This window comes from Artemia sp. Qi Xiang Cuo, chromosome 3, assembly GCF_049724085.1.
Source record: "Artemia sp. Qi Xiang Cuo chromosome 3, ASM4972408v1, whole genome shotgun sequence".
Taxonomy (NCBI): Eukaryota; Metazoa; Arthropoda; class Branchiopoda; order Anostraca; family Artemiidae; genus Artemia; species Artemia sp. Qi Xiang Cuo.
Window position 1 is genome coordinate 603,534 of NC_142796.1, and position 27,912 is coordinate 631,445.

The 27,912-nt window shown below is 33.6% G+C and overlaps 2 protein-coding genes across 2 annotated transcripts in view; both read right to left on the reverse strand.

Annotated features, from left to right (window-relative positions):
• The window catches only part of LOC148953629 (integrin alpha-PS1-like), a 117,409-nt gene extending 112,958 nt beyond the window's left edge, over window positions 1–4,451 (reverse strand). Inside the window, exon 1 of the mRNA XM_089087260.1 lies at window positions 4,249–4,451. Coding sequence (XP_088943386.1) covers window positions 4,249–4,418 — 170 coding nt within the window. The 5' untranslated portion in view covers window positions 4,419–4,451. The remainder of the gene's footprint in view (window positions 1–4,248) is intronic.
• Window positions 4,452–24,758: 20,307 nt separating this feature from the next.
• LOC148953630 (uncharacterized) lies at window positions 24,759–25,367 on the reverse strand. Its single transcript, XM_089087261.1, has one exon. It carries the CDS (start codon window positions 25,365–25,367, stop codon window positions 24,759–24,761), a length of 609 nt encoding a protein of 202 aa, XP_088943387.1.
• Window positions 25,368–27,912: the final 2,545 nt, after the last annotated feature.

The window sequence follows — 27,912 nt, forward strand, 5'->3', positions numbered from 1 at the left end:
GATGTACAAACCCCTGAACAAAACCGAAATCGGTCTTAAAAGTTAATTCAGGAGATACACCAGAATCTCAGTAAACTGTGGTGTTTGTCCTCACAAATCATTCAACTACAATGCGCGTCCAAACCATCCCGGTAGGTTCCAAGTCCTCACATTCCTGGTAAGCTTGAACTTTCTGGAATATTTCTTGAGCCCTATTCTGGGAGTTTCGAGGAAAATTCTAGAATACTCTATTTTCCAACTACAATTAAATTCCTGGTGAGAAGTTTCGAAAGATTCCCTGGCAAAAATTCTGTAGATTTCCTTGTCCAATTGTTGGTACATTCCCTCAAACAAATCCTGGTTGATTCCTTAGCTACACCTCAGAGATTTACTTAGGTAAATTCCGACAGTTTCACATAACCACATTTGGATACACAGCCAGAGCTGAATTTCGATTCATTTCCTCTATACTGCTCTAGTCAAACTTCAAGTGGATTCTTATAGCTCCCCCAAGTAAAGATACAGCAGAACCCCGAAAAATCATCAAGGTAAGCATACATTTCACTATTTTTCAGGAATTTTTGCCATGACCTTCCTGGAAGGAGGAGCAGCATCCTCTTCCCCCACCCCCGTCGGGGCGGCTTCTCTTCCCCCAACCTGAATTTTACCTAAAGTAGCCCATCCTCCATTATCAAACTAGCACAGATTCTGAAAAACGACTCAGGATCAAAATAATGCCCCGAAAAGATTTTCTTAAGACCTTTTATTCCAGGATAAAATGAAGTCAAAATTTGACTATTAAAATAGATCCTTTCCAGAAAAGCAGAGAGCCCCATCGTCTAAAATTTTAATATCGCCGTGCATTCCTGGCTTTAAAGCTTATTTATAATTTAATGTATAATGAAAATCGAGATACGCCGGGAGGAAGGGCCTTAGCATCTCAGAATGCAAAAATTTTCTGAATCTCTAAGTACTTATTGGTAATTTTTTTTTCCATTATTTATCTATAGGAAGAAAGTGAACACTTCATTCGATGCATTTTCTTATGCTCTTCCCAAATACAATAACCACTTCAGAGGCTAATTTCACATAGAGCCCTTAATGGGGCCCAAAAGAGTAACGGATTACCTTGCCCATAGTTATTTAAACTATGAATAAAATAGTCAAAAACTCGCAATTCATTAATTTCAATTTCAATTAATTTTAATGAATTAATTAAATTCATTATTTCCAAGTAATATTTTCTGGAGACATTAATTTTAAACATAACACAATCTAATTCAATAACCATTCCTCCCAATCGTTTTCCTGACGTATATAGCGAATGGAAAAGCTGAGCGAGAAATAACCGATCGCCTTCCTTCTATTAAAATGATAGGAAATAAGCTAAATTACACACTGCTTCATTTTAGAAAATTATTAGGGGAGCTAGCTTGCAAGGTACGGGTTCCCAAAAATATAGGTCAATGTCTTTAATGAAATCCCAAAATACTATGGTACTTATCAAACAGTTCGTGGTAACGAACTGTAAGTAAGGAGCGACCCGGCTCAATGGTAACCGAAACTCTAAAGACCCGAATAGATACATCAGAAGAATCAGATTTTTATGCTGACTTCAAATTTCAAATATTTTGGTTTCACCAAATTTAATTTTACCCATCAAAAGTTACGCGCCTGAGAAAATTTGGCTGATTTTCGAGAAAAGGGGGAAAGACCCCCTAGAAGTCATAGAAACTTAATGAAAATCACACCATCATATTCAGTGTATCAGAGAACCCTACTGTAGAGGTTTCAAGCTCCTATCTACAAAAATGTGGACTTTTGCATTTTTTGCCAGAAGAAAGATCCTATCACGGGTGCGTGTTTATTTGTTTGTTTGTTTTTTTGTTTTTTTCCAGGGGTGATCGTATTGACCCAGTGGTCCTAGAACTATTGTGGGAGGGCTCATTGGAACGGAAATTAAAAGTTCTAGTGCCCTTTTTAAGTGACCAAAAAAATGGAGGGCAACTAGGCCCCCTCCCACGCTCATTTTTTTCCCAAAGTCACCCGATCAAAATTTTGAGATAGCCATTTTGTTCAGCATGGTCAAAATCTAATAAATATGTCTTTTAGGATGACTTAGTCCCCCACAGTTCCCAGGGGATGGGCTGCAAGTTATGAAATTTGGCCCTTGAATACATTTTTTATTGTTTATTGGGACTTCTAAACAAATTTTCCTTCACATCTTTGGTGGGATCGGGGGGGGGGCTGAACGTGGGGGTGAATCTCGAGAATCTTTACGGGGCGGATGTTTCTTTGGGGGCAGGGCCATTTCTATGAAGGGGGCACCGGATTTCCAAGCATTATTTAAAATACGATCAGAAATTAAATTTTAAAAACAAGTTTTTTCAACTGAAAGTAAGAAGCACCATTAGAACTTAAAATGAACAGAAATTATTACGTATATGAGGGGGTTCTCCCCCAAGTCAATACCTCGTTCTTTAAGCCAAAGATTTTTTAGTACTGTCATAAGAGATATTTATTCTTATTAACGGCCTTTTCGATTAATCGGTCATTTTTAAAGAATTGGAACAAAATTCGAACTTTAGCTTAAAGAGCAAGGTACTGATGAGGGGATGAACCCCCTAATATACGTATTAAAAAAATATGAATATAGAAGTTCGTTACGTAAGTTATTTCGTAAGGTACGTATATTTATTACTAATAAAAACGTTCGTAAATAAAATTAAACAAGTTTCGAGAAAGCCATTTAACCAAATAAAATTAAATTAATATGCAAATTTTGTTTTAATTATTCATGTACGGTGAGCCAAGATCAAAACCTGCATTTATTCAAAAACGTTCAAAAATTAAATAAAAAAAACAAGTTTTTTAAACTGAAAGTAATGAGCGACATTAAAACTTAAAACGAACAGAAATTATTCCGTATATGGAGGGAGCTTTCCCCTCCTCACCGCCTCGCTCTTTACGCTAAAGTTTGACTCTGTCTCAAAACTATATTTTTTAAAACAATAAAAAACTTTAGCGTAAAGAGCGAGGCGTTGAGAAGGGGACAGCCCCTTCCAAATACGGAATAATTTCTGTTAGTTTTAAGTTTTAATGTCGCTCCTTACTTTCAGTTTAAAAAACTTGTTTTTTTTATTTAATCTGTTATAGCGCCGACACCGATCAAGTTCTTCATCTATCGACGGACTGTGTAACCGGTTTCTTTCAGCTTAGTGTTAGACAAACCAAAGACAAGTTACAGAATAGACGGGAAATATACAATTTGGGCTTTATATTTGCACATTAAGGGGGGGGAGGGTAAAATATCTGGACAGTGTGAGATCAGAAAACAATTCTAACTTCATAATATGCAGAATATTTGTACCTAACACAATTTGCATGCAGACCCGTTAAACTTTACCCCCACCCCCCAATGTGCAAACCCAAATTTGGATTAATTTTTCATAGTTCATTGCCGCAAATGAATTTTACCCCTACCCCTTTATATACCAATTCTGGGTATATATTTGCACGTTAAGGGGGGGTAAAATTTATTTCTGATGCAAATGAGATGTAAGTTTAAACTTTACCCCCATACCTCCTAATAAACCATTACTATATTTCAAAATGTAGAAATTATCCTTGCCCGGAGTTGGCGCTCTTGACTAGCACAAAAATGTATCTTGCTCCAAGATCACCCAGCCTTACAACAGGTGTCTTTATAATTAAACTTGGTAAAGTCTGAAGACTAGGATTCTACTTTAAAGCAATCAAAGTAAGCAGGCTCTGTGTTAGCGTTCAATGTTAATAAAACCGGTTTACCCGTAAATTGAATTGACAATGACAAAATATAGAATCAATAAATGCATGGGAATATACAATAAGGGCTGTGTAATTAGCAGGGGCGTTGCTCCAGCATTTTTATTGGGAGGGGGAGGGCAAGAGGGGTCCATATCTGGATGATCAAAGGGTATGGGATGTATAATATTTTTTCTCCACATTATTGGGGGGGGCAACTGTCCCCCCATTACCACCCCCAAACGACGTCCCTGGTAATTAGGTAAGGTTAGACAGGATTTGCGACGGAAATGAATGCCATATTTGGATTCAGGATGAAATCCTGATTCCACAGATACTTTTGTTTCCTGGCTATCTGAATATTCTGTTAATATAAAGGTTTACTGTATTTTATAGGGTTTCCATCAAATAGTTCCATGTTTATAACTCTTGATCCAACTTTAGTTGGCTCTGTACTAAATACAGGTTACTAGAAAAAGACCTTACCATCCATCAGTCACTTGTCCCAATTCATCCACTTCCTGATGCTCAGCAACAGAATATCCGAAATAAGAATCAGCACTACCTTGTTTAACAATTGTTAGCCTGGGTTCCAAATTAAAAGCACAGGTTAAAGTTAACAGATAACACAGGTAGATCATACACATTCTCAACATAAGTATTTCTATTTCATGCAATATCCTTTCTCTTCAAATGCTGAGAAGCAACTAAATTTGTTTGTATAAAAACGGTATGAATGAGAAGAGGCGCGTTCTGTAGCGCCTTGAGCAGTACTTCAATTAGTGAAATAATTAACTGCTCATAAGGCAATTAACAGCAGTTGAACGTTTAAAAAATAGCCTAAGCTAATGCATTAGGTTGCTGGTTCAGCAAAATCAATTTTGCAGAATGGCCATATTTATAATTATTTCAGCATATGCGAAAATATGTTTAAACGCCTTTCTTATAGTCGCTGGATTGCAATATCAATTTTGCAAACTCATGTTTCTTGAAACATAAGTTTAATTTGCTAAATAGCTACGTTAACTTTTCTTTCAATTTTAGATTAAGTTTTAATGCAGTTAAGAAGCTCGTAAGTGTATGTGGTACCAACTGTCATTCCCAGTGGCGTCTATTGATGGAACTTCAGGAAGAGGGGTCGCAAAAACATGTTTTTCAAAATTTATGGGGTAGAATTTGTTATTTTTAATTAAAATGTCAGCAACAGTCAATTTTAATGATAATACCCAAACAAAGTATCTCCAAAATTCTGAGGGGTACCCCTTAACCGAAGATTGCTGGTTGATCCTGCGATAGGAAACATATCACGAAAGAGCAGTCTTTAAAGGCCTCTGGTCAATGCCTATACTAGAGCCGTATACGAGATTTTATCAGGGGGAGGGGTTACAAAAAGATTTTTTTTTTGGGGGGGGGGGGAGATTTACAAAAAAAAATAGAAAATGCATCAAAAACTTGTTTATATTCATTTTTATTACCCCCAAAATCTCGGGGGGGGGGGTCAAACCAGGCACGTACGCAGGAATCTGTTTCGGCGGGGGCCCAAATCCTTCAAACCCATTATTCTGTGAGAAAAATCAGAAAATTATGGGAAAATGAAAAAAATCGTGAGATTTCGGGGGGGACCAGGCCCGGAGCCCCCCCCCCCCCTGCGTACGTCCCTGTGTCAAACCCCATAACGCTTCCCTGGATACAGCCTTAGCCTACACTTTCACCGAGCTTTTCCAAAAGAAAATTGGGTTCTCGGATATCTCCCCGAAAATTAACGATTTTTATTTTGTGGTAGTGTTTGTGTACTTATGACACTAATTTTCGGGGAGATTTAAAGAACTCAATTTTCGTTTGGAGAAATTAGAGGACCCCCAAAAAATGAGGAATAGTGGAAGTAACCGGGTAAGGCACAACATAGACCTGATTTCGACCTACCGCTTGAACATAGCTTTGCTCAAAATATGAAGTCAAAAACAACCTTGCAATGGTGTAAAAACACGAGAATTTCGGGGCAGAGATTTCTTTAATGAAGATAAAAAAAATTATTTTCAAAATCTTGAGGGGGCACATTTTTGGATTTACCCACAAAAAATAGTAAAAATAAGGTATTTATCAAAGTCTAGGGCAAATGGGCAAATGCCCATTGCCTCCTCTCTCCCATTGTTAGCCCTGCCTGTATGCTAATGGGATAATATGTTTTGTTATTGTTAGCCCTGCCTGTATGCTAATGGGATAATATGTTTTGTTATTGTTAGCCCTGCCTGTATGCTAATGGGATAATATGTTTTGTTATTGTTAGCCCTGCCTGTATGCTAATGGGATAATATGTTTTGTTATTGTTAGCCCTGCCTGTATGCTAATGGGATAATATGTTTTGTTAGGGCCCATGGTTCATATCCAAAAGGCCATGTATTAAGGCACTGTTGAATCTAAACACGAACAGAAATAAATATATAAAGCATGAATACCCGCAAGAGGGTAACAAAGGGCACTATTTCTCCTCCAAAGCTGAAAAGAGCCGAAATGCAGATGAAGTACCCGATTAATATCTAGGACCTAAACAACTTATTGACAAAGAATCTTTCAAAGGGTGAATACTGTGATATAGTTATCGTCGTAAAATAACAAAAGTAGTAGCTTGACCAAATATCTATGTTTCTTGTCAAGGCCCAATGAATGAAAGCTGTTATGTTAGATAGCTGAAGCGTTCAGAAATGAATCTCTAAACAAAATTATATCCGTTAAGGCGATGGGGTACCTTAAAATTAATCTGACAACTTCACCATCGCAAAGAAAAAAGACTCATTAGCAAATTTTCCCATGTGACAAGCAACCATTGAAGGCTGAGAATATAGTGAGCCCTCTCACTATATTCTAGGATCACTTGCTCGATACGATCACCCCTGGAAAAAGAAAAAAAAACATCCGTGAACTTTCTTCTGGCAGAAAATACAAAATTCCACATTTTTGCAAATAGGACCTTGAAACGGGAAGGCATCATAACATCGAACCGTCAGGAGCACGAACGTCAGAAGCAATACAAAATCCGTCATAACATCGACAAAAAAATTCGTCAGAACCTCGAACCGTCATAACATCGAAAATGTTAAAACTTTAGTTTTTTTGGGTTTAGGGGGAGAAAAGGTACCTTGGTTAGGCTAGGTTACGTATATAATATATACTATGCTTTACCCCCTCCAGTGGCGGATCCAGGGGGTGAGGGGGGCGCTCCCCCTAACGTAGTTTAGGGTAGTATAATTTACTTAATTAACACAAGTTTGCGTTAATTAAACTTGCTCCAGACGCAAGTTTATCGGATCAACCTATTTTGCACCCCCCCCCCTAAAAAATTATGGATCTGCCCCTGACCTGCACCCCCTGATGTACAAATATATAGCCGAAATTTGTTTCAAAATTATTATATACTTATTACTATTATATAAACTTGTACATTTTTTTAGATGTTATGACGGTTTGAGGTTCTGACGCTTCGATGTTATGACGTTTCGTGCTTGTGACGGTTCGCCGAAACGGTAGCAGACCGCTTGAAACCACTACACCAAAGTATAATCACCTACGGAACAAGTACTGACAAAACCTATCCTCTCCACATAAGAAAAGTGACCCTTTGTATACCTATGCGAACTTGGCAACTAAAAACCGTAGTTACACAATTCATCCCGGTCACTCGTCGCCTGAATCACGCTCTAGCATAATTATTGGCCGGAGCAAAGTACTTTGGCTCGGAGCAATTAAGTAGTACAACATTTTGCGTCTAGAGGCGCTGAGGTACGCGGGGTCACTTTTGGAGAGTTTTGTCAGTACTTGTTCCGTAGGTGATTATACTTTGCACTACAGTAAGGTTTTCTGATATGCTAAATCTGATGGTGTGATTTTCATTAAGATTCTATGACTTTTAGGGGTGTTCCCTTTTTTTCTGAAAATAAGACAAATATTATCAGGCTCGTAGCCGTTAATGGGTAAGACTAAACTTGGTGAAACTTATATATTTGAAATCAGCATAATAAGCCGATCCTTTTGATATATATATATATATTAGTATCAAAATTCCGCTTTTCAGAGTTTCGGTTACTATTGAGTAGGGTCGCTTTTTACTTACAGTTCGTTACCACGAACTTTTTCACAGATTCAAAGATATATTGAAACACAAGCTGCAACCTGTTACTATTCCAGTCTTCCACAGTGTTGCTACTTTTTTTTGTAAATGACACGTTGATTTTACAGAAAAAGAATTATTTTATGTTCTTTGGTATCAAAAAAAAAAAAAAAAAAAATATATATATATATATATATATATATATAATCTAAATTTTTCAGTTAAATTTTCCCTTTCATTAAAAAAAGAGGATATAACACATCTTGGAAAAAACAGAAAGTTCTAAATTTCTGGACAAACAAATAAAATGAGAGCCATTCGATGTTTGGCTTGAGGGAGATTCAAATAGACGAAAGAAAAAAAAAATCAAGATAAATATGAACAAATCGTAAAAAAAATTGACACTCTGGGCAGTTACATACGCAGTGTGGGGGCTTTGGAACCCAAGCCTCACAAAATCCTAAATTTTCCTGAATATCTGGGTTTTTCGTATCTGAATTTAACGCAACATTTACTTTTAATTACCCCCTCCCCCCTCCAAAAAAAAAAAAATCAGCGTAGGCCACTTGTTTGCTCTAGAGGGACAAGCCCATAAACATCCTGTTTTTTTCCAGTATTCTTGATAAAATTCATATCTTCATGTAATTTTTTATCACCACCCCCCTTAATTCAACCCCTTCTTAAAAAAACTGTATGCTTACGTGCCTGTTCAACCAATAGTAATATTGTATGTTCAACGCCGTGTAAAACCACCTCCCTTCTGTGAAATTACTTGTGCAGACGAATTCATAATCCAAATACTTCATACCACCCGGAGTGCATTTATGTGATTCAAGCTATGTAGGTGGGGTACTAACAAAAACTACTTTTTCAAAAACACATTCTTCAACAACTTTCTATATTGTTTACGCCCTTTATTACAGAGATCTGTTTTAACCCGGCTATAATTCATTATTTGTAATAAGAAGTTAGAGGTGTTTTTCCCATATACGGGGTAGTGTAGCATCATCAAGTGTACCTGATTATTCTTGGGTATAGTAACCGAAACTCTAAAAAACGGAATTTTGACAACAATAGATATATCAAAATAATCGGCTTTATATGCTGATTTCAAATATATAATTTCATTAAGATTAGTCTTATCCATAAAAGGTTACGAGCCTGAGAAAATTTTCCTAATTTTCGAAAAAAGGGAAAACAACCCCTAAAAGTCAAGCGATCTCAAAGCAAATCACAACATCAGACTCAGCGTATCAGGGAGCCCAACTGGATAGATTTCAAGCTCCTATCTGCAAAAGTGTGGAATTTTGTATTTTTTGCCAGAAGAAAGATCACGGATGCGTGTTTATTTGTTTTTTCTTCGTTTTTTTTTTATCTCCCAGGGGTGGTTGTATAAACCCGGTGGTCTTAGAATATTGGAAGATGGGTCAGTAGAACAGGAAGTTAAAAGTTCTAGTGCTCTTTTTAAGTGACCAAAAAATTGGAGGGCGGCTAAGCCCCTCCCCCGCCCCTTTTTTCCCAAAATCGTCTGATCAAAATTTTTAGATGGCCATTTTGTTTCATCATAGTTGAAAGACCCATTAGCTATGCTTTTGAGAATAAGATGACCCCCACAGCCCCAGGGGAAAAGTCTAAATTATTATAGTTGCCTATTGTTTACGCATAGTATTTGCTATTGGGAAGTAGGTATACATTTTTGGGTGGGAGGGGGACAAATATTCTGCTGGGGATTTACACACGGGAGAATTTTCCATGGAGAGGGAAGTTTCCAGGGAGTGAGCTTGTCAGGGGGAATTATACACTGGGGGAATTTGCCATAATTTTTATACAAAATTCTCTTTATATGTCTTGCTTTCTCTTTTATGTCTCAATTATAAGCGCGTGATGGTTAAGAGTAATGGTCCGGGGTAAATTTTCACCAGGATTGAACTGTACAGAGGATATTTCCATGAGGAGGGGGTTTCTACGTGGAGGTAGGGCCAATTTCCTGGAATTATTTAAAAAATGATCAGAAATTAAATAGAAAAATAAGTTTTTCAACTGAAAGTGAGGAGCAGCATTAAAACTTAAAACTAACAAAAATTATTACGTATATAAAGGGGGTCACCCCCTCGTCAACACCTCGCTCTTTATGCCAACGTTTGAATTTTCTCCCAATTCTTTAATAATGACTCCTGAATCACAAGGGCTGTTTAATTAGAACAATAAAACGCTAAAAAAAATTAGCGTAAAGAGCGAGGTGTTGAGGAGTGGGCTACCCCCTTTATATACATAATAAAAACTAGCCCTACATTGTCATATATGGAATAATTTTGAGAAAACCATTCACCCAAAAAAGGTAAAAAATTATTATGCAAATTTCTTTTTAATTATTCATGCACGGTGAGCCAAATTCAAAATCTGCATTAATTCAAAAACGTTCAGAAATTAAATAAAAAAAAAAAGTTTTTTTTAAAACTGAAAGTAAGGAGCGTCATTAAAACTCAAAACGAACAGAAATTATTCCGTATATGATAGGGGCCGTTTTTTATATATATATATATTCCGTGTTATATATATAATTATTCCGTATATATATATATATATATATATATATGTGTGTGTGTGTGTGTGTTTTTTTTTTTGTTTTTTTTTTTTTTTGTTTGTGGGTTGGGGTTTGTTTGAGTTGGGGTTTGTTTTTGTGTTTTTTTTTTTTTTTTTTTTTTGGGTTTTTTTTTTTTTGTGTGTGTGTTTGTGTGTATATATATATATATATATATATATATATATATATATATATATATATATATATATATATATATATATATATATATATATATACATATATATATATATATATATATATATATATATATATATATATATATATATATATATATATATATATATATATATATATATATATATATATATATATATATATATATATATATATATATATATATATATATATATATATATATATATATATATATATATATATATATATATATATATATATATATATATATATATATATATATATATATATATATATATATATATATATATATATATATATATATATATGTATATATATATATATATATGTTTATATATATGTATATATATATATATATGTATATATATATGTTTAGTCCTACCCATCAAAAGTTACGAGAAAAGGTGGCTGATTTTCAAAAAAGGGGGAAAGCCCCCCTAAACGCTATAGAACCTTAATGAAAATCACACCATCAGATTCAGCGTATCAGACAACCCTACTGTTTAGGTTTCAAGCTCCTATCTTCAAAAATGCGGAATTTTTAATTTTTTGTCAGAAGAAAGATCACGGATGCGTGTTTATTTTTTTTCAGGGGTGATCGTATCGACCCATTGGTCCTACAATATCGGGAGAGGACTCATTCGAACGAAAATTAAAAGTTCTAGTGCCCTTTTTAAGTAACCAAAAAAATGGAGGGCAACTAGGCCCCCTCCCACGCTAATTTTTTTCCCAAAGTCACCCGATCAAAATTTTAGATAGTCAGTTTGTTCAGCATGGTCGAAAATATAATAAATATGTCTTTTAGAATGACTAAATCCCCCAAAGTCCTAATAAAGGTTTTTGTCCGTAAACTCTAGTTTTTTGTAAGAAAATTTTGGAAAATACAATTCTCTGGTTCAAAAGTGAAACTTAAGTCCAGTTTTGGATACTCATAATGATGAGGACTGATGGTTCTAATTCAATATTTTTTTCATAAAAACAAACTTTTTTTTTTAAATTTCGAAATTATTCAACTTTATTTATTTTTTTATTTATTCATTTTTTGTAGGCTACGTATCTTAAAATGACAAAATATACTTACGGCTCTAACAATTGTACTCTATGTTTGCTCAGAGACACGATGTGGCTTTCCCACTGGTATTCCATGTCCGGTTATCTACACTACCTATCTATTTCATGTATTAAATCAGTATTTTTTACGCAGTGGAACGATAAATACATAAGTCATATCTTTAAAAAAAGTGAATATGTAGCATTTTAATAAAGTGTGTTCACATGACAGTGTTATTGTAGCATTGAATGCCGACAAAGAGAAGTATTTAAGCTATGAAACAAGTACAAGTGCTATCACTATTGGAAATGTATGCATGCATTGTCATGACAGTAAGGAATTAAATTTCTTTGGAGTACCGAAAAAATTCAACTCTTATGTTGGTTGATATGCGAGATTGAGATCTCCAGAGATGATTCCACTCAAAGAGCATGCCAACATAAAAATAATCGTTGATGATAGAGGACAACTCCATGCTACTGTCGCAGGTAACACCTTACCTACTGATACATCCAATCGTCAGCTTTCGGGTATTAGCATTCAACGGAAGGTCAAAAAAAGAAAGGCCTACTCTTCTACTAATATCGTAAACCATATATTGTCTACTTGCCAAAACTGTTACCTGTGTAAAAATAATGTGATAATAGACAGTGAAATTGCCAGAAAAATAAAAAGGGTATTGGCAGAAAATATCACTATGGAATATAAAGATGAATCGATGAAAAACAAAACACCAGCAAACGTTACTGCCATTGATCAAATAGTCAATGAACCAAATAATACCAAAGACAAAAAGCATATTGAGCATGTTGATGACACACCAGTAAAAATTGTGTATGACTCAAAATGGAATAAGGATTATTCTACTGATTACGAACTAAGAGAAGATAAAAGCTACAATATCAAGAGAGAACATGGTGAACTATTTTATGGAACAGATTCAAAATGTCCAAAGTTGATCATTGATATTAATAATGTATCATAATATATTTTTGTATTAATATTCTACGTAGCATTATTTCAATAAAAATATATTATGCATTACATTGTTATGTGTTCATTATTTTTAGATTAAGCTTGCATATCAAACGTTTAGAATGTCTATTAAAACATCGGAGATGTAAGAAAAGGAATTTGATGCATCTATTGTCAGACACATGGGATAACATTGATAAAATCTAGGTATCAGAATGAATAAATTCTTTATCAACATCCGTTGTTGGTTATGTCATAATGTCATTATGAAAAAATTGTAAGTAAGTAAGTAAGTAACAAACTCTTTCTTGAATTCACCTCTTGGATACACAATGCAGAAATTTAATTCAGGAAATTATGAAAAAAAATTGAACAAATTGTTTATTAACATTCATTATCGATTGAAGTCGCTTCCTAGACAGACAATACAGCAATTTCAAAAAATCTAAGTATAAGAGTGATTAAATTCTATATCAACATCCATTTCTCGGATACATAGGAAAAAGTTGACAAAATCTAAGTGCTAGAGTGAATAAATTTTTTTGATCAACATCTTTTGTCAGATACATCGGATAAAATTGACAGAATCTAAGTGTCAGAGTGAATTTTTTTTTTTATCAACATCCTTTGTCAGATACATCAAATAAAATTGACAAAATCAAAATTTCAGAATGAATAAATGCTTTAACAACATCTTTTATCGGATATTTCGGATAAAATTGACAAAATCTAAGTATCAGAGTGACTAAATTCTATATCAACATCCTTTTCTCGGATACATTGGATAAAATTGACAAAATCTAAGTATCAGACTAATTAAATTCTATATCAACACCCCTTTCTCGGGTACATGGGATAAAATTGACAAAATCGAAGTATCAGATTGATTAAATTCTATATCAACATCCCTTTCTTGGGTACATGGGATAAAATTGATAAAATCTAAGTATCAGAGGGAATAATTTATTTTTTATCAACAAATTTTATCAGTTACAACAATTATAATTAACAAAATCTAAATATCAGAGTGAATAAATTCTTTTCCATCATCATTTGTGATATAGGTTGAATCAAATTGACAAGATATAAATGTTAGAGTGAATAAATGTTTTAACAATATCTTTTGTCAAACTTGTTAGATAAAATTAATAGAACTTAAGCATCAGGAATATTAAATACTTTATCAACATCCCTTTCTTGGATACATGGGATAAAATTGACAAAATCTAAGTTACAGAGTGAATAAATTCATTATCAACATCCTTTGTCAGATATGTCGGATAAAACTGACAGAATCTAAGTATCAGAGTGATTAAATTCCATATCAACATCTATTTCTCGGATACATTGGATAAAATTGACAAAATCTAAGTATCAGAGTGAATAAATGCTTTATCAACATCCTTGAAATGCATTATTAACATCATTTGTCGGCTATATCGGATAAAATTGATAAAATCTAACTATCAGATTGATTAAACTCTATATCAACTTCCCTTTTTCGAACACTTGGGATAAACTTGACAAAATCCAAGTATTAGAGTTATAAAATCCTATATCAAATCCCTTTCTCAGATACATGGGATAAAATTGACACAATCTAAGTATCAGAGTGAATAAATGCTTTATCAATATCCCTTAAATGCATTATCAACATCAAATGTCAGATACATCTGATAAAAGTGACAAAATCTAAGTACCAGAAAGAATAAATTTGTTTTCAAAGTTTTTATTGGATACATCAGATAACAGTCATAAAATTCAAGTTCTATTCATTTTGATTTCATGCGTCCTTACGTTGAATTTATGTTAGACCGGTTATAGATGGCACTACACCTGCTCAGACACAGAGTCATAGTGAGAGAGATATTCAAAAAGTTAATTTAAGTTCACTTAGAGTGGCCAGACATGCATTGTAATAAGCAAACACCCGCCCAGACCCACAGGCAAATTCAGTAAGAGAGGTAAAAACACATACAAATACGTAGATTTAGACGCGAAAACCGAGAAGGACATGGAGTGTACACCTCGGCGGCGCATACATAGTGAGAGAGACATGCAAAGTCAACATAGCTTTATTTCATTTTTTAAAGTTAATTTAAAGTAGGTTACGTGCGCCCACGTAAGATTTAGATTTTGTTAATTTTATCCGATATTTTATGGATGTATCCGAGAAAAGGATGTTGATATAGAATTTAGTCACTCTGATACTTAGATTTTATCACTTTTATCCGACATATCCGATAAAGGATGTTGTTAAAGCATTTATTCATTCTGAAATGTAGATTTTGTCAATTTTATTTGATGTATCTGACAAATGGTGTTGATAAAAAAAAATTATTCACTCTGACACTTATATTTTGTCAATTCTCTCCAATTTATCTGACAAAGGATGTTGGTAAAAAAAATTTATTCACTCTAGCACTTAGATTTTGTCAACTTTTTCCTAATTATCCGAGAAATGGATATTGATATAGAATTTAATCACTCTTATACTTAGATTTTGTGAAATTGCTGTATTGTCTGGCTAGGAAGCGACTACAATCGATAACGAATGTTAATAAAGAATTTGTTCAATTTTTTTTCATAATTTCCTGAATTAAATTTCTGTATTGTGTATCCAAGAGGTGAATTCAAGAAAGAATTTGTTACTTACTTACTTACTTACTTACTTACAATTTTTTCATAATGGCATAATGACATAACCAACAACGGATGTTGATAAAGAATTTGTTCATTCTGATACCTAGATTTTGTCAATGTTATCCCATGTGTCTGACAATATATGTATGCAAATTCCTTTTCTTACATCTCTGATATTTGAATAGACATTCTGAACGTTTGATATGCTAGCTTACTCTAAAAATAATGAACACATAACAATGTAATGCATAATATATTTTTAATGAAATAATGCTATGTAGAATATTAATACAAAAATATATTATGATACATTATTAATATCAATGATATTAATATCATTTATATTTTATAGAACTTTGGAAATTTTGAATCTGTTCCATAAAATAGTTCACCATTATCTATCTTGATATTGTAGCTATTGTCTTCTCTTAGTTCGTAATCAGTAGAATAATCATTATTCCATTTTGAGTCATAAACAATTTTTACTGGTGTGTCATCAACATACTCAATATGCTTTTCGTCTTTGGTATTATTTGGTTCATTGACTGTTTGATCAATGGCAGTAACGTTTGCTGGTGCTTTGTTTTTCATCAATTCATCTTTAGATTCCTTAGTGATATTTTCTCCCAATGCCCTTTTAATTTTTCTGGCAATTTCACTGTCTATTATCACATTATTTTTACACAGGTAACAGTTTCGTCACGTAGGCAAGATATGGTTTATAATATTAGTAGAAGACTAGGCCTTTCTTTTTTTTGACCTTCCGTTGAATGCTAATACCCGAAAGCTGACGATTGGATGTATCAGTTGGTAATGTGTTACCTGCAACAGTAGCAAGGAGTTGTCCTCTATCATCAACGATTATTTTTATGTTGGCATTCTCTTTGAGTGCAATCATCTCTGGCGATCTCAATCTCGCATATCTACCAACATAAGAGTTGAGTTTTTTCGGTACTCCAAAGAAATTGAATTCCTTACTGTCATGACAATGCATGCATACATTTCCAATAGTGCTACCACTTGTACTTGTTTCATAGTTTAAATACTTCTCCTTGTCGGCATTCAATGTTACAATAACATTGTCATGCGAACATACTTTATTAAAATGCTTCATTTTCACTTTTTTTAAAGTTATGACTTATGTGTTTATCGTTCCACTGCGTAAAAAATACTGATTTAATACTTGCAATTGACTAGGTAGTGTCGATAACCGGACACAGAATAACAGTGGGAAAGCCACATCGTGTCTCTGAGCAATCATTGAGTACAATTTTTAGAGCCGTAAGCATATTTTGTCATCTTAAGATAAGTACAAAAAAAAAAAAAAAAAATAAAGTTGAATAATTTCTAAGTTTAAAAAAAATAGTTTGTTTTTATGAAAAAAATATTGAATTTGAACCAACAGTCCTCATCATTATGAGTATCTATAACTGGACTTAAGTTTCACATTTGAACCAGAGAATTGTATTTTCCATAATTTTCTTAGAAAAAACTAGAGTTTACGGACAAAAACCTTTATTGGCTCATATTTTAAGGAAAAAAAAACTAGAGTTTACAACCAAAAACCTTTATTAGTTAAGGTTCTATGGAAATAGTTTATTTTCCGATCCAACACTGGACTTAAATTTCACTTATGAGTCAACGAAATGTATTTTCCATAATTTTCTTACAAAAAAACTAGAGTTTACGGCCAAAAACCTTTATTAGTTCAGATTCTACGGAAACAGTTTATATTTGATCCAAAAGTGGACTTAAGTTTCACCTATGAGCCAACGAATTGTATTTTCCATAATTTTCTTACAAAAAACTAGAGTTTACGGTCAAAAACCCTTATTAGCTCAGATTTTACGAAAATAATTTCATTTTTAGATCCAAAAATGGACTTAAGTTTCACATTTGAACAAGAGAATTGTATTTTCCATAATTTTCTTACAAAAAACTAGAGTTTACGGTCAAAAACCCTTATTAGCTCAGATTTTACAGAAATAGTTTATTTTTAAATCCAAAACTGGACTGAAGTTTCACCTATGAGCCAGCGAATTGTATTTTCCATAATTTTCTTACAAAAAACTAGAGTTTACGGTCAAAAGCCCTTATTAGCTCAGATTTTACGGAAATAGTTTTATTTTTATATCCAAAAATGGACTTAAGTTTCACATTTGAACCAGAAAATTGTATTTTCCATAATTTTCTTACAAAAACTAGAGTTTACGATCAAAAACCCTTATTAGCTCAGATTTTACGGAAATAGTTTTATTTTTCGATCCAAAAATGGACTTAAGTTTCACATTTGAACCAGAGAATTGTATTTTCCATAATTTTCTTACAAAAAACTAGAGTTTACGGTCAAAAACCCTTATTAGCTCAGATTTTACGGGAATATTTTTATTTTTCGATCCATAAATGGACTTAATTTTCACCTTTGAACCAGAGAATTGTATTTTCCATAATTTTTTTTACAAAAAACTAGAGTTTACGGTCAAAACCCTTATTATCTCAAATTTTACAGAAATAGTGTACTTTTCGATCCATAACTGGACCAAAGTTTCCCCTATAATCCAAAGAATTGTATTTACCATAATTTTCTTTCAAAAATCTCTAGTGTACGGTCAAAAACTCTTATTAGCTCAGATTTTACGGAAAAAATTTTATTTTTCGATCCAAAAATGAACTTAAGATTTATTTTTTGTCATTCGACCTTGTGTCTCCGGCGTTTACCCTGTATTTATGTCTATTTTGCACATATATTTTAAAATTAAACCTTGAATATTTGAAGCAGAGAATTGTATTTTCCATAATGTTCTTACAAAAAACTACAGTTTACGGTCAAAAACCCTTATTAGCTCAAACCTTACTGATATAGTTTATTTTTCGATCCAAAACTGGACTTAAGTTTCAACTTTGAGCCAACGAATTGTATTTTTCATAATTTTCTTACAAAAAACTAGAGTTTACGGTCAAAAACCCTTATTAGCTCAGATTTTACGGAAATATTTTTATTTTTTGATCAAAAATGGATTTAAGTTTCACATTTGAACCAGAGAATTGTATTTTCTATAATTTTCATACAAAAAAACTAGAGTTTACGGTCAAAAACTCTTATTAGCTCAGATTTTACGGAAATAGTTTTATTTTTCGATCCAAAAATGGATTTAAGTTTCACATTTGAACCAGAGAATTGTATTTTCTATAATTTTCATACAAAAAAACTAGAGTTTACGGTCAAAAACCATTATTAGCTCAGATTTTTCAGAAATAGTTTATTTTTTGATCCAAAACTGGACTTGAGTTTCATATTTGAACCAGCGAATTGTATTTTCCATAATTTTCTTACAAAAAAACTAGAGTTTACGGTCAAAAACCCTTATTAGCTCAGATTTTACAGAAATAGTTTATTTTTCGATCAAAAACTGGACTTAAGCTTCACCTATGAGCCAACGAATTGTATTTTCCATAATTTTCTTACATAAAACTAGAGTTCACGGTCAAAAACCCTTATTAGCTCAGATTTTACGGAAATAGTTTTATTTTTCGATCCAAAGCTGGACTTAAGTTTCACATTTGAACCAGAAAATTGTATTTTCCATAATTTTCATACAAAAAACTAGAGTTTACGGTCAAAATCCCTTATTAGCTCGGATTTTACGGAAATAGTTTTATTTTTCGATCCAAAAATTGACTTAAGTTTCACCTATGAGCCAACGAATCGTATTTTCCATAATTTTCTTACAAAAACAAAAAAAATAGAGTTTACGGTCAAAAACCCTTATTAGCTGAGATTTTACAGAAATAGTTTATTTTTCGATCCAAAACTGGACTCAAGTTCCACCTATGAGCCAACGAATTGTATTTTCCATAATTTTCTTACAAAAAACTAGAGTTTATGGTAAAAAACTCTTATTATCTCAGATTTTACGGAAATAGTTTTATTTTTCTATCCAAAAATGGACTTAAGTTTCACCTATGAGCCAACGAATTTTTTTTTCCATAATTTTCTTACAAAAAACTAGAGTTTACGGTCAAAAACCCTTATTAGCTCAGATTTTACGGAAATAGTTTTATTTTTCGATCCAAAAATGGACTTAAGTTTCACACTTGAATCAGCTAATTGTATTTTTCATAATTTTCTTACAAAAAACTAGAGTTTACGGTCAAAAACCCTTTTTAGCTAAGATTTTACGGAAATAGTTTTATTTTTAGATCCATAAATGGACTTAAGTTTCACATTTGAGCCAGAGAATTGTATTTTCCTTAATTTCCGTACAAAAAAACTAGAGTTTACGGTCAAAAACCCTTATTAGCTCAGATTTTACGGAAATAGTTTTATTTTTCGATCCATAAATGGACTTAAGTTACACACTTGAACCAGAGAATTGTATATTCCATAATTTCCTTAAAAAAAACTAGATTTTACGGTCAAAAACCCTTATTAGCTAAGATTTTACGGAAATAGTTTTATTTTTCGATCCAAAAATGGACTTAAGTTTCACATTTGAACCAGAAAATTGTATTTTCCATAATTTTCTTACAAAAAACTGGAGTTTACGGTCAAAAACCCTTATTAGCTCAGATTTTACAGAAATAGTTTTATTTTTTGATCCAAAAATGGACTTAAGTTTCACATTTAAACCAGAGAATTGTATTTTCCACAATTTTCTTACAAAAAACCTAGAGTTTAAGGTCAAAAACCATTATTAGCTTAGATTTTACTGAAATAGTTTATTTTTCGATCCAAAAATGGACTTAAGTTTCACCGATGAGCCAACGAATTGTACTTTCCATAATTTTCTTACATAAAACTAGAGTTTATGGTCAAAAACCCTTATTAGCTCTGATTTTACGGAAATAGTTTTATATTTCGATCCAAAACTGGACTTAAGTTTCAAATTTGAACCAGAGAATTGTATTTTCCATAATTTTCTTAAAAAAAATTAGAGTTTACTGTCAAAAACCCTTATTAGCTCGGATTTTACAGAAATAGATATTTTTTCTATCCATAATTGGACTTAAGCTTCACCTATGAGCCAACGAATTGTATTTTCCATAATTTTCTTACATAAAACTAGAGTTTACGGTCAAAAATCCTTATTAGCTCAGATTTTACGGAAATAGTTTGATTTTTCGATCCAAAACTGGACTTAAGTTTCACATTTGAACCAGAGAATTGTATTTTCCATAATTTTCTTACAAAAAACTAGAGTTTACGGTCAAAAACTTTAATTAGCTCAGATTTTACGGAAATAGTTTTATTTTTCGATCCATAAATTGACTTAAGTTTAAAAATTGGACTCGGGAAATGTATTTTAAATGATTGTCTAACAAAAAAACTAGATTGTACGGTCAAACCCCCGTATTAGCTCCGATTTTGCAGACATAGTTTTCTTTTTCGTTTCATAAATTGACTTAATTTTCAAATTTGAAGAAGAGAATTATATTTTCAATAATTTTCTTATATAAAACTATAGTTCAAGGTCAAAAACCTTTATTAGCTCAGTTTTTAAGGAAATAGTTTTATTTTTCTATCCATAACTAGACTTCAGTTTCAAATTTTAACCAGAAAATTGCATTTTCTATAATTTTCTTACAAAAAACTAGAGTTTAACATTTAAAATCCCTTATTAGCTCAGATTATACGTAAAAAGTTTTATTTTTCGATCCAAAAAGGAACTTAAGCATCACATTTGAACGAGAGAATTGTATTTTCTGTAGTTTTCTTACGAAAAACTATAGTTTTCGGTCAAAAATCTTTATTAGCTCAGATTTTACGGAAAAAGTTGTATTTTTCGATCCAAAACTGGACTTAAGTTTCACATTTGAACCAGAGAATTGTATTTTCCATAATTTTCTTACAAAAAAATAGATTTTACGGTCAAAAACCCTTATTAGCTCAAATTTTACGGAAATAGTTTTATTTTTTGATCCATAAATGGACTTAAATTTCACATTTGAACTAGAGAAACGTATTTTCCATAATTTTCTTACAAAAAACTAGAGTTTACGGTCAAAAATCCTTATTAGCTCAGATTTTACGGAAATAGTTTTATTTTTCGATCCAACAAGAGACTTCAGTTTCACATTTGAACCAGAGAATTGTATTTTCTATAATTTTCTTACAAAAAACTAGTTTAACGGTCAAAAACCCTAATTAGCTCAGATTTTACAGAAATACTTTTATTTTTCGATCCAAAAATGGACTTAAGTTTCACATTTGAACCAGAGAATTGTATTTTCCATAATTTTCTTACAAAAAACTAGAGTTTACGGTCGAAAACCCTTATTAGCTCAAATTTTACGGAAATAGTTTTATTTTTCGATCCAAGAATGGACTTAAGTTTCACATTTGAACCAGAGAAGTGTATTTTCCATAATTTTCTTACATAAAACTAGAGTTTACGGTCAAAAACCCTTATTAGCTCAGATTTTACAGAAATATTTTATTTTTCGATCAAAAACTGGACTTAAGTTTTACATTTGAAAGCTGCGATCGCAATGAATGGCACTTGTTATCAGAAAAAAATTTCAGTTGCCAAAAAAAAAAAAAAAAAAAAAAAACACGCTACGCTGAATGTGCTTCAAAAACCCATCTGATTGAAAACGTTTTTGACCACTTTATAGGTTTGCTCGCTTTTTGCAATGTGCACGTCAAACTGCACTGCCTCAGGCGTAGGTTTCAAACCTTATACACTATCATGATGAACGAAGTACGTCCCAGCAAAATCGAAGGCCATGTGAGAGAATACTCACTCTCTTTGAAAAGGCGTAGAGCATCAAGCAAATAGCATGGAAATTCCTAGGGCCTCAAGCAAATTCATACGACATTGTGAGGGCTACTGACTCTCTTTGAAAAGGTGTAGAGCTTCTATAGAATCCAAACTATCATATCTACGGAATCACCGTTAAACCTTCTTCATGATATTAAACCAATAAGGAAGAAAAGAGTAGTGGCTTTAGCTTCCATGGAAGTATACGGTACTACTCTACTGTCAATACCTCGCTCTTTAAGCCAAAGATTTTTTAGTACTTTCATAAGAGCTATTTATTCTAATTAACGGCCTTTGTGATTAAGGGGCCCTTTTAGAAGAATTGGAATACAATTAGAACTTTAGCGTAAATAGCGAGATATTGACTAAAGGGCAAACCCCCTAATATACGTATTAAAATATATGGATATAGAACTTCGTTACGAAAGTTAATTCGTAAGTAACGCATATTTATTACTAGTAAAAACGTTCGTAAATAAAATTAAACAACTTTCGAGAAAGCCATTTAACCAAATAAAAGTAAAATTAATATGCAATTTTTGTTTTAATTATTCATGTATGGTGAGCCAAAATCAAAACCTCCATTAATTCATAACGTTCCAAAATTAAATAATAAAAACGAGTTTTTTTAACTGATAGTAAGGAGCAACATTAAAATTTAAAACGAACAGACATTATTCCGTATATGAAAGGGGCTGTCCCCTCCTCAACGCCTCGCTCTTTACGCTAAAGTTAGACTCTTTCTCACATTTCTATTTTTAAAACATTAAAAAACTTTAGCGTAAAGAGCGAGAAGTTGAGGAGGGGACAGCCCCTTTCATATAGGAAATAATGTATGTTCGTTTTAAGTTTTAATGTTGTTCCTTACTTTCAGTTAAAAAAGTTTGTTTTTTTAATTAATTTCTTAAAGGTTTTCGTTTTATTTGCTCATTCCTGACTCGGATATCTGTTCAAGTTTTAGCTTATCGATAATTTTCATCTTATTACAGTAAGTTTTTAACCTGCTCCACAGATGGCATAGATGGAATAAATTAATCTGTTGTGGTACAATTTTAGTTGGAAAACTGGTATAGTTTATTTCAAAGCATTGACATTGCTGAATGTTACAAGTACTTGTGAGCAGCCACGGTTTGAAGTCTTACCATGTGCCCAGAAATAATAAAAAAAAACAAAAAGTTTTGGATAAAAGTTTTTTTTCTGTTTTCATATTTTATAGACCTTCAATGAAGTATATTGTACATTTCCACTTTCATTTTGGACACATTTTGGACCAGAAATTTCTCATATTTATACGAATCTATTGACCATAAAAGAGAAAGAGCATCAGGTCATTAAATTATAAATAATTACTTAAATACGTATCTTAAAGCTGGAAACGTCTCAAATATTTGTTTCAAAAATCAGAATAGAAAATTAAAATGATCAAAATAAAGAGTTTTCAGAATAGTTTTAGGATGCAATTCAATAGCCTCCTGCCCTTTTGGAAACTTTTTGTAATCTGCATGGCTTTATTGTTTTTGTAAAAATACCAGGAGGTATACCCGTATTTATTTTTTTATCTTAAGGTGTGTCCAGGAAAAAAGGGAGAAAAAATGTAATGCATATTTTTTAAGGCCTTCGATGAAGTGTTTACTCCTTAGACTAAGCTTAGGTAACATATAATAATAAGGGTAGTTTATTTTTTACTTACTGTACCAAAGTGGTAAAAAAAAAGTAGCAGAGTAAAAAAAACTGAAATAAGAGTGGTAAAAAAAAGAAAACATGCTAAAAAAATTTATAAATATCTCGATTGTGCAATGAGGCTTAATGAGTCGTGGTAAGCCCCAACAATAAAAAAAAACATCTTTGGACATCTCATCTTATAACTCCTCAAAAACGGCATAATAACATTATCAGCACCATACTTGGCGATAATGTTCTTGTTACAATAATGTCAAGGCACAGAAAAACAGAGGAGCTACCTATAAAAAATATTACGACTTAAAAATTTTGTTCGTTTACTAGTTTAAAATTTTATAAGGATGAGCCAACGAGGTGGACTTCAACATGTCGTTCTTTTTACTGACTTCGAAGTTTACACAGGAGCACAACTGAAACAATCAGGTTTAAAAAGAAGTATTATTTTTATTCTTTTTCTTACATGCACTTACGGAATAATTTTATTGGCTTAGGAAAATTCGCCACAAACTTGAAACCAATGAAACTGAAGCGTACATTTTGCCACAGAATTATAGGAAATTAATTTCTCTCTTTCTCTTTGGTCAGTGTAAACAGAGCAAATAACTTGCTAAAGTAAAATAAGCACGGAAGATCAGCAGCAATCACTTTTTTCTTTTTTTATTACAGGATTCGCGGCTCCATCACAGGTGATGATATGCCGCTAGTCCCGGTAATTACCTCATTTTGCAGCACTGAGGTATTTGTTATACCTTCTCTTGAACGCGTCAAGGGAAGGATTTTCTGGGATTACCTCTGCCGGCAAGCTATTTTATGTGGCGACTGATCGCCGGGCGAAACTCGTTTTCGGATATTTTTGGCGGGGAGTGCCCTGCTCAAGGTAGACCTGACGAGCTGTATTTCGGCAATTTGATCGCAAGGGCTTTACTCTTTCAGGAACGAGCTTCAGCAGCTCCTCTGATGGAGGGTTTTACATGTACTTGTAGAAAACCAACATGGTTGCCACGTCGAAGTGTTCCTGAATCAACTGTGGGGTTTAGCATACATGTTGCCAGAGGTCTCTGCACGAACTGCTCGATTTTGAAACCGTTGAAGTGGAGCGATGTGGCTCTTTGGTATACCAGCGATGAGAAGACATGCATATTCCGTGACAGGTTTGATGCACGAAATGAATAGTGGCAGAATAGACTCATTAGGGAGGAGAATTTTGCAGCTTAGGATATTTCCTAGCTTCTTGGAGCAAGAGGATCTAATTTTCCTGAGATGCTTAGTCCATGAGAGATAAGAAGAGAAGTTAACTCCAAGTAGGCGTAGTATATCAACACGTGTTATAGCCTCTCCTTTGAAGACGAAATCAGGATGAGCCCTCATATTACGAGCCTTAGAAATTAGGAGCTCTTTCATTTTCGATGCATTAAAACTGAGAAGCCATGCATCTGCCCTTGCTTCCATTCTATCCAGGTCAACCTGAAGTTTCTTGTGGGGTTTGCTGGGATCTTTGTCCTTTGCAATTGATGTTTTTGTTGTTGTGTCATCATCATAGTGGTGAGGTTTCTTCACAAGGTTGTCCCCTTGGTCGTTTACGAACACCAAGAAAAGGGTCGGCCCAAGATAGTCGACCATCAACTCCATAGGCTTTAAGTTTACAATAAAATCCCTTGCGCCATACACGATCAAAGACTTTTGATCGTGTGCCCCTGATATCGTGCCCCTGAGAAAGGAGCTCAACCCACTCTTAATACTGCGCAATCAGACAGTATAAGGTAGACTGTTTGCTGCGAAAACCGCATTACGTGTTTGCCAACGACAGATGTGACTCGAGGTATTGGTAAAGGGTCTTATTAATAACGCTTTCATAAAATTTACCTACGCAGGACAGCAGACTTACTGAACGATACGATCCAACATTAGAAAGGTCGGACTCTGCATTTGGAACAGGGACCACATGAGTAATTTTCCAAGCTTTCGGGAATGATCCCACTGCAAAACATTTTCTATATAGAGAGGTGAGAGGGCCAGCAAGTTCAGAGGCACATATTTTGAGGATGAGATTGGGAATCATGTTGGGTCCTGAAGCTTTGGTGACATCCAGCTGGATTAGCGTTCTGAGCACCTTACTAATAGTTATGTTAACGCTAGTTATTTTCACATCCGTTCTTGGTGGAAAGGGGGGGGAGAAGAATCCGTCAGCTTCAGATTGGGAGACCTTTGAAAAGTCTTTTGCAAGAGCATCTACCTTTTCCTGGCCTGACTGGATCATTATCCCTTCAACATGAAGCGAGGGAATTGATGTTGGTTTAGATGATTGTAGAGCTTCTTTGACGACCCTCCACCAGCACTTTGCAGGGGAACTTTTCAGTTTGTCTACAAAATTGTGTTTGTAATTGGCTCTAGCTTGGCGTGCGGCTTTAAAAAACTCTTTTCGAGCGCTAATAAGAGCATCCAGGTCCTCGTCGGATTCAGTCAAACGTCATTTCTTTTGAGCCTTCTTTTTGGCCCTGGCTGCCTTTCTGCAACCAGCATTGAAACAGGGCTTATGTCAGGATGAGACTTTTATAGTTTTTAATGGGACGAATTACTCAATGGCTTCTGTAATCGCTTTTTTATAAAGTGCCGCTGCTTTATGGGAGGGGGGGGGTCTTTTGATAATTTACTTTACGGCTTTGCAGAGAAGTTTCGCAGACCATCCCAGTCAGTGCGTTAATACTGATTGATGATCCACTCGTGCTTTACAGGTGGAGGTGTCTTGAGATTTCCACGGCCTATAGCTGCCACATGGTCGCTGGCAAAAGAATAGCTTTCGACACTAAAGGAATTCGAATAATCCGTTAAGAAGAGATCAAGCCGGGATGATCTATGAGGGCCAATATAAGTGTCGAATTCAACATGTATTTCTAGGCCATAAGCAAGACTCAGGTCTAGCAGAGCTACACCTTCCACATCAGTCGTGCGACTTTTCAGCCAGTGGCCGTAGATATGTTAAAGTCTCCTGCGATTATTATACCTGATGAGGAGGAACACTTCCCCCCCCCTATAAAACCCTTTCTGATCTTTCTTCCCTAACTTAGTATCTAGCAGAGATTGAACTAGCAGAGAGGTCACTAGCCTCTCTGCTAGAGTATCTAGCAGAGAGGTTACCAAAAAAAAAAAAAAAAAATAATACAATTTAGCTTACCCCCACTGATTATTACACTTTCAAATAATTTTCAACTGTAACGTAGTTTATATTGAATATCCTTTATATTTTAGTCTTTTACATGAATTTTTTTTATTTTATTTATAATTTTGTATTATTTTGACGATTCATTTTCTATTGTCCTTAAATACGATTTATTTTTAATGTTTTGTATATAACATGTACATAAATTATAATTTAATTCTTTCTAATGTCCTTTATTTATAAATTTATTTTATATCATGCTCGAACTGAGTAGTGCACTGTTACTTAAAATATGAAAAGGGAAAATACACAGGACATCCTTGAACAGAGTCAAATTATGATGTTTTAAGGAGCATAGGAAGGGCAATGGGAGACCACGGAATCAAATGGGGAGGAAAAAGTCTCCTGGACTTGGATTATGCTGATGATTTAAGCATCCTAGATGAAAGTGTGAGCAAAATGAATGAAGTTTTAGAGGTTTTGCGAGTTCAGGGTGCTGGAATTGGTTTGAAAATTAATGTTAGGAAGACTAAGTCACTAAGGCTAGGAAAAAATGAAGATGAAAAGGTGACTTTGGGTAATGAAAAGATTGATCAGGTGGGCAGCTTCACTTACCTTTGTAGTATTATTAGTAAAGATGGTGGGAGCAGTGAAGATGTTGAATATAGAATAGCCAAGGCTCAGGGTGTTTTTTCACAGTTAAAAAAAAGTTTGTAAGAAAAGAAAGATAAGTCTGCAAACCAAGATTACAATATTATAAGCTACAGTGATGACAGTGGTCAAATAAGGCTCTCAAGCAAGAATGCTACGAAAAGCGGATGAATATTTTCTAGATATTTTCCAAGGAAATGGCTTACGGATTGTTCTGGGTACCCGGCTGACCGACTGTATTTCAAACAATAGGCTATACGAAAAATGTGGTTCAATACCGCTCTCTAGGGCTATAATGAAAGAAAGGTTGAGGTGGCTAGGGCACGTTGTGCGGATAACGGATGACAGATTGCCGAAGATTGTTCT